This window comes from Microchirus variegatus, assembly GCF_963457635.1.
Source record: "Microchirus variegatus genome assembly, chromosome: 1".
Lineage (NCBI taxonomy): Eukaryota > Metazoa > Chordata > Actinopteri > Pleuronectiformes > Soleidae > Microchirus > Microchirus variegatus.
In genome coordinates, this window is record NC_139802.1 from 15,041,054 (window position 1) to 15,049,355 (window position 8,302).

The window sequence follows — 8,302 nt, forward strand, 5'->3', positions numbered from 1 at the left end:
GACTTTGAACCAATTTTGTGGCACCTTCTTTGTGCATGGAAACACAGCACTATACGACACCACCGATCAAAGCTGCATTCAGACATGCACTGACGTCCAGTGATTCTCTGGAGGATGTAGAGGGTTTGAGTCGATGCAAACTTTCAATATTCTCCCACTTAATGTCCGAGCGAGAACGCAACAGGAGAAACGCTGGAGGATCAACAACAAGTGAATGGGCAAGTGTCCTGTTTGCTGCATATTTAAGTCTGGCACCATCCTCCAGAGAATCTCCCCGCTGTTGTGAATGCATTAATCATACGTGAGCAGCCAACCCCGGGAGAATATCCAGACCCAAGTCTCCAAATATTACTCACAAAATGTCTGTAAATGGCTTTAGTGATTGTAGCTTTTTTTGGGCAGTGAAAATCCCAATACACCAAGCATAAATTCATTAACGGACAAATGTGTGCAGTGTATAAAAACATGGTTAAAATGGTTACTACAGCCTGTGACGGCAAGTTCATCAGAGCTGGGTCTCAGTGCTGCCAACAGCCTCCAACCGACAAACGGAAAGAGGAGAGAAAGAGAGCGAGAACGAGAAATGGCAGGAGGGCAGAGGAGAAAACGCATGAAAAGATAAACAAAAGCAAACATCAAGACATCAAGAGTCACTGAAGCCGTGTGATCGAGCCACGTGAGGCAGCCCACCCTATGGTGAAAACAGCAGCTGGTGTGTACACTAACAGCCCTGCAGGGGCTGTGGCCTCCACAGGCCTGACTGAGGAGAAGCAATGAGGGGAAATGGGAGGAAAGGCTGGGTGATGGAGGAGGTATGGTATGGGCTAAATGGGTTGAGCATTTAAGCCTTGTTGGTTACAGTAATGGCACAGAATCCAGGAGATGAAAGGGTGGGGTGGTTGGTTTTTACATCTACAGTCCATAATATATATAGTATATAATAATAATTCCAGTAAAGATCACCTGGATTTCACCATGACTTTAGGTATGAGGCCCAATGAAGAAGGTGACATAAGAAGTTTCTAGAATATAGGGATGGGTTTAAAGATAACCCTTATTTTATGATCAATGCTATACAAACAAATCAAGAAATAATACACACAGAAACATGATTATCCCCCCCAAAAAAAGCCAAAAGATGCCGTTACCAGACAGAAGGCTGTGATCAAACATAATCATACAATTCTTTAGAAGAGACTGAGGATACCGCATCCGAATACATGCATATATACAAATAAACAAGACCAAAAAACACGACGGAGGTAAGAAAACGTACCTTGATTATTGCAATCGAGTCCAAAGTAACAATAGGCCTGCTGCAGTTAGTTCTGTCGATCATTTGAGAACCAGCACCCGAAAATAAATCCACCCTCCAAAGTACAAATCATAGGAAACTCACAATAACAGTGTGAATAATAAATAAATCTCCACCTGAATGAAAACAAATGATCTGCAGGGATTTGAAAATTAAAGCTGACGTGTACTTTTCGGAATGTCTTATCGCAGAGGTTTAGGCGAGATCTTTCTCAGCTCCTTATTCTGTGTAATAAATGGAATAAGACGAGCGGCAGAAAAGATCATCGCCAATATCACAACCCTGAGTATCTACTGAGACTAATATCAGCTTTAAACCAATAACGATGCATTACCACCTAGTTTGTAAACAGCCGTTTCCCATGAAGAAAAAATCAACAGCACACATGACTCAGTTAAAATTATGTTGCTGCTTTTTATTTACATTTTCACACTGTGTGCTTAGTGAAGTATTTATGTCACATGTGAGATTTTTGGTTTGTACCTGATTTTCACGTTTTTCTTTTTCCCATATCCAATCCAGCAATCTGACCCAGTACCAATACTTATAATATTTGCACCGGCTCATCCCCTAGTGTATGGTTAGAATTTTACCATCCCTACTTGCTTGCCACCATCTTCCTTAATCTTCTTCATCTCTCTCTCTCTCTCTCTCTCTCGTTCCCCCTCTCTCTCCATTTCAATATTGAAGAGAGTTTTATTAAGGGTTAGAGTCAGGCGTGCTGAGACGCTCTCAGTAATTTTCCTACAAAGTGCTTTAATCCATCACACGGCCAACATGTGGCCTTTGCAGCCATACATCATCTCAGTCCGGAGAGAAAGAGAGAGAGAGAGGAAGAGAGGGAGTGGTATCATAATTTGTGCCCTCCTCCTCCTCACCCCGTCCTTTCTCCTCCACTTCTTCTTCTTCTCCTCCTCCTCCTCTACCCTCACCTCCCATCAGAGCTCCTCACCTGGGAGGGAAACCACATCCTTTTTTTTTTTCATCCCCACATATTCCCCAAGTCAAGTCATCTCTGCATTTACAAATGAGAGTGAGGTATGAGCGGGGATGGAGTGTGCGGGGTGGGGTGGAGGCTGGGGGTGTAAGCAAAGAGAGAGCGAAAATGAAAGAGATGGAGATAGGCGTGAGTGAATGAGTGTGCTGGGCTGAGAGAGCAAAAGAAAGAGATAAGGGAAATGGAGAAAAGCTTACTGAAATGAATGAAATTGGTGACAAAAGCAGGTGATAGGCAGTGTGTGTGTGTATGTGTGTGTGTCATATGCACAAGGTGTGTGTGCACGAAGAATTAGAAATAGGCAGACGAGTGGAAATGTGCATTTTCCGCCGTTGCAGTTACTGAGTTGCCCTCTGCGTTGCCCCCGAGCCAACACCTGCCTCCATTTCAATCCCTCCACCCTCCCTGTGCTGAGGAGCAGCGGTGAACTCTGGGCCCACTGACTAATGGAATGGGCCCTCGCTTCCAACCATTAGAGGATTGGTGTCCCTGTTGGTGCCCCTGGGTGCCCTAAGGTACAGAAAAGGGAAAGGGAAGGGCCAAAGAGGAGATGGCGGCAGGTCGGCCTTTTTTCCTTTTGTGCACGAACACGAACACGAACACGAACACACACACACACACACACACACACACACACACACACACACACACACACACACACACACACACACACACACACACACACACACACACACACACACACACACACACACACACACACACACACACACACACACACACACACACACACACACACACACACACACACACACACACACACACACACACACACACACACACACACACACAGTTCACAACTGGTCATAACAGCCTAAAGTAATCCAGCCAGAGTAAGGCTTGACATAGCTTAGCATTTCACTGAGGCCATTTCTGAGAGGATATTAGAAATTCTGAATGGAGTGCAGCACTATGAGGTTTCAGAGAAAGGGCTCTCTGAATGTGTACGACAGCGGCCCCGGCTGATCGTGAAGCATTTGTGTGATTTCATTTAGCCGGTAAATCCAGTGCTCTACCTCAATTACATCTGCTTTACTTGGATGGAAAACACACCTCGAGTGTACAGAGGGAGAGGAGGAGAGAGGAGGGGAGGGGAGGGGAGGGGGAGGATGGAGGCACGGAGTGGCTTGGGGATTGAATCTCTTGATGAGCTGATAGCACGTCCGCAGACAGCGAGCCAAGCTGTGCCACGCTGATGTTATGCTAATGATATGGTAATGATATGGTAATCTGCCGCCAGTATTCCACCTGACTGGAGCGAAGGGGAATCTGGGAGGCCTTTCACCATTGGATGGAGACCAGGGACTTCCTGGTGTCAGAGATCAAGACAAAAACCCTGTGCACACACACACACACGGGTATAATTCTTGAAGCAGTGATCTCAGCTAAAATAAAAACAATACAACACAGAGACTTAATCTGGCTCTAATCGGATTTGCAAACTGTTAAGTAAGCACAGAATAATACCTGTAAACAATGCCACATCATGTGGTGCAACTTAAAACCGAGCTGGCTGTATTTATACATAAAAGCTGAGGCTTTTTTTTTTTTTTTTTTTTTTTAAGTCGGCGTGTAATGTCACATCACTGTGCTGTTGTTTTGCAAAAAATCGTCTATGTCAGATCACGATAAGGTTGTTTTTCTTTCTTCTATGAAACCCTGCACCTGTAATGGCTGCCATCACCTGCCTAGTCAGAGAATTTATTTTTTCTCCTGCATTACACCAGCACCAACACAGCCTTGGCTGGAGATGAAAGTCACCATTGTATAAAACTAATATTTGAGTCCTCATCAGCTATATTTCAAAAGGACCGTTATATGGGCAATCTGACCAAAAGGTTAAGACAAATGACATAAATGCAAACAGATCTACATTAAAAGATGATGCAGACTGACAGAAAAGGCTTCAGTGTGTTTCCCACCAATGAAACGCCTTGAAAAAGCAACTCCAGTCACAGTAAATCAGTCTGTGTGGCATTAAGACATCAGCTTGTGTATTTTGCTTTGTTTTTCTTTCTATTTTACAGTTGCAAAATGGATATGTCAAGTCGACACAATGGAGAGACGCAATGACATTTTCCTGGATGCTGTACACTAAATCAAAGAGACCAACATTATGTTGAGTGCCAGCATAGAGACATTTGATTCCCATTCCACTCATGCAGCATTACCACGGAATGCCAGCAGACATCACAATCCTCTGAGCTGGCGTTGGGCTTGTCAGACTTTTCATTCCACTTCAATGTTTTCAAGGAAAATGGGAAAAAAAAAAAGAAAGAAAGAAGAAGAAAAAAAAAAAATCACTGAAGCACCAGCTTCTTGATATATGATATTTGCCACACACGAGACACAAATCACAGGTGACAAAATTAAAATAGGTTTAAGTGAACAAAGGCGATCGAGTGTCAGTGACATTTAGCATCAGCCCCTGGCGACAGACAGGTAAAAGATGCCAGTCAGCAGATTGGGTCTGGGTGAGGTGGGGGACGCTGTGCAAAAGTGTGGGGGGGTGGGGGGGGAGTTTGCTGAGGCTCTCAGGGTGTAGCATCGCTGGATTGTACAAGATTATTGACACACAAGCACGTTTCTGCTCGACAACAGACTAATACAATTAAACGTGATGCATCCTATATCGCTGTTTTCTAACATGATGCAAGACTGATTCACCATTTCAGAGAAACACTGGACTGTCATTACAAGCGAGTATCTCCATCAGTCCATCAGTTGTGTATAAGGGAGCAGAAAGAAAGGACTTTACTTAACAGTAACTGCGGACAAATTCCCAAACAATAGTGTGGTAGAACTTAACAACTAGGTAGATAACCATCTACATAGAAACTATCACAGTTCAGTTATCTGTTTCAAGGTCCCTCTATTTAACATAACGTGTTACCTTGACACTGATGATTGGATGTGGAACATGCTGTAAGGGAGGCTCGACTTCAACTTTGTCACACAGTAATTGCTAATTTTGTTTGCCGGGTATTTTCATTTCGTGGTATTACACTGATAGTCGCCTACAGTGATTCTCATCACCAATCTACTACCAGGAAATTGCATTAGAAATAAGATAGTATTACCATAACATTACCTCCCTATTACCATTTTATTGCTGTGTTATAGCTGAACTCCAACACACACACACACACACACACACACACACACACACACACACACACACACACACACACACACACACACACACACACACACACACACACAAAAGAACAATGCAAAGAAAAGAAAAGGGAGAGGTGTTTATGTGCATCCATGAGGGACAACACGAGAGAGAGACAGGCAGAGAGGAAGACAGAGACTGGGCTGGATTGTCCAATACACTTCTGATAAAGGTCAAAAAGATGTTTTATTCATGACCCAAGCAGCAGCAGAGGCGGCAGAGGCAGCAGGGCCAAGGTTGAAATTATGCTCGTGTCCCTGTTCCCCAGAGCCAGAGCTGCACACAGCAGCCTCACACCAGGCCAACGGACATCCCTCCTAACCCTTATCAATAATGTCAAATCACAGGCACCGGCGCACGTCTCCAGTATCACTCATCGGAAACTTCAAATACAGAATGTTTTGATCATCTGCCATGAGCAAAATCAATGGAGGGATAAACATCTGCCAACAAAGAACAAAGAAGACTACACTTTAAATGACTAAAGTGCTACCAAAGCCTTTTATGGGGACTCTTATGAGACTGTAGGTGTGATGTAATAATATTTTTCTCAGATTTCATATCAGTATATAAGCTAAAAAGTCTATGTTTATATCTAGGAAATACCTTTATGTAAGGTCAGACACACACACACACAGACAGTCTCTTCATGGTGCTTTAGCATCTGATGTGTCCCACGACACGGGGCTTGTGATGCGTATTTAATCACAGTGATACAGTGTTTCTTTTTTATCCAAATAATCTGTGTTGATTGATAGAATAAATAAAAAGGTAACAGAGCACGGCAGGAATTAATGCCACTTCACGAGGGCTCTTACCTCTTAAATCTTGATCTGTATCTCACAAAAGAGAATCAGAAGACATTCATTTCAAAATCTCTTATACCCTCAACCCAATTCTTTGAACTCACTCTTCCACCAAACCAAGCCCTTATTTCTTTTTAAAGAGGTTGAGAACTTTTTGAGAGAGAGGTGACACCTTTTCTGACTCAACAACCAATGTAACCTATAAAGTATTGATGTGACTAAATCATAAATCAGGAAAACATTTCAGCACGACAGATTAAAACTCAGCCAAACAGGTAAAGTCTCTTCCATTGCCAGAGACATTAAGGTGGACTGTCATTTCTCACAGGCATACATTAAAGGTTTCTTATTGTTCCTGTGTCTTTTTCTGCACACAAACTGTGTGTGTGTGTGTGTGTGTCTCCCTCGACTCTGTCTTTGAAAGAAAAGCTGCTGTAATTTGATAAGTCACAAATCTCTAAAAGAGGAAATAGATGTCAGCACTTTTACAGGTCTAGAGAAGTCAAAAAAACAAAAACATATCTGCATTTACAGTATGTAAATTGCAGGTCCATAGATGGGAGGTAATAACAGGGGTTTTTAAACATGCACTGACCCGTCGTATGAACTCCAGTTTGTGCTGTTTGGCCACAGCTCTGGCGGCTCCGAGGCCCCCGTCCATATGCACGGCATAGAAGACATTGCGGTTGGTCCCACGATGCCCCTCTGTGGTCACAATGTTCCTCTGCAGCAGGCAGCCAAACACCAGCACGACTGCAACGAACATGGAGCCTCGAAATAGGGATTCTGAGGAAAAATGAAAAGAATCATTATATAGTTGCAGATAGTTGTCAGTCTGAGATCATGACAGACGGGTCATATTAGGAAAAAGTTCAGGTGCAAATAATCAAATTAACTGCGGCTAATGTTGACATTATCAATGACACCTGTGCTTTTTCCTGTTAAAACGTGTTGAAAATGAGCCGCAATTTAAAAAAGTGATGCCTGTTGTTATGGGGTAAACAAACACGACACACCGACAACAGCCCACCATACAAGCAGCACGCCATTATGTCAGTGACGATGCAGCTAATGACTATTTTAAGCCTGCTGATAACTTTTCTCTGCAACTCTCAGGTCTGTCCATAAAATGGAATTTTACAAAAAGCGTCAACTACACACATTTGAGAAATTAGAAACAAATGAATCGTTTTATCACATGATGAGAAATTTAAAAAAAGTCAGAAACAACGCCTACAATTTCAAATAGTATAACTCTATCTAACAGTAAAAAAAAATAAAAAATGTTTATAGAGTGTGGGACTCAACATCTAAGTGAACATTAACAACATTCTCCATTTGCCACCTCCTCTGTATTTCTGCATGAAATCCACAGTGGCTGCCACCTACAGCATGTGAACCACCCACCTGTAGCCACAGAGAGTGAAATGTCCAGGAGAAATCTTTCACCCAGTGCGATGAAAGCGAGCACTCTGGCATCAGGGGCCCCGAGCGAGACAGCGCAGTCTCTCCGGTTCCCAACCCACACGTTTAATCTCCTGGCCTTGATGCAAATGCTTCTGAGAGCATAAAAACAGCAGAGCTCTCATTGTGTGAACTAACTTCCCTCTTTACTCTTTTTACGCAAAAACAGGAACTTTATGAGTCTGTCTTTATGCCTGCACTTTCCTGTGAACAGTGATGGAACAAGAAGTTGTCATCTCACTCTTTTCACTGTCTTCTAAACAGTTTAATTGCTTCGACTCCCACTCCTTTCCTTGGGTTATGCAACAAACATTTCATTCTCTATGCATTACTTTATATTAAATCTAACGCAGCGGTTACATAAGATGTTGAACATGATGTTTATTGACTGTATCCAACGCAGTTTACAAACAAAAGAATGCAACTATTTTAATAATCATCGTCATTAAAAAACTTTTGTTGATTTTTGTTGTTGTGAAACAGAAACGATGGACCAGTATTTGTATAACCCTAACCCGACAGAG

General features: G+C 42.7%; 1 protein-coding gene across 1 annotated transcript in view; it reads right to left on the reverse strand.

Annotated features, from left to right (window-relative positions):
* Positions 1 to 7,363, reverse strand: part of LOC310935951 (endoprotease bli-like) — a gene marked incomplete at both ends in the record, with an annotated part of 153,495 nt that extends 146,132 nt beyond the window's left edge. Inside the window, 2 exons of the mRNA XM_083899960.1 lie at positions 6,910 to 7,100; positions 7,345 to 7,363. Coding sequence (XP_083756086.1) covers positions 6,910 to 7,100; positions 7,345 to 7,363 — 210 coding nt within the window. The remainder of the gene's footprint in view (positions 1 to 6,909; positions 7,101 to 7,344) is intronic.
* Positions 7,364 to 8,302: the final 939 nt, after the last annotated feature.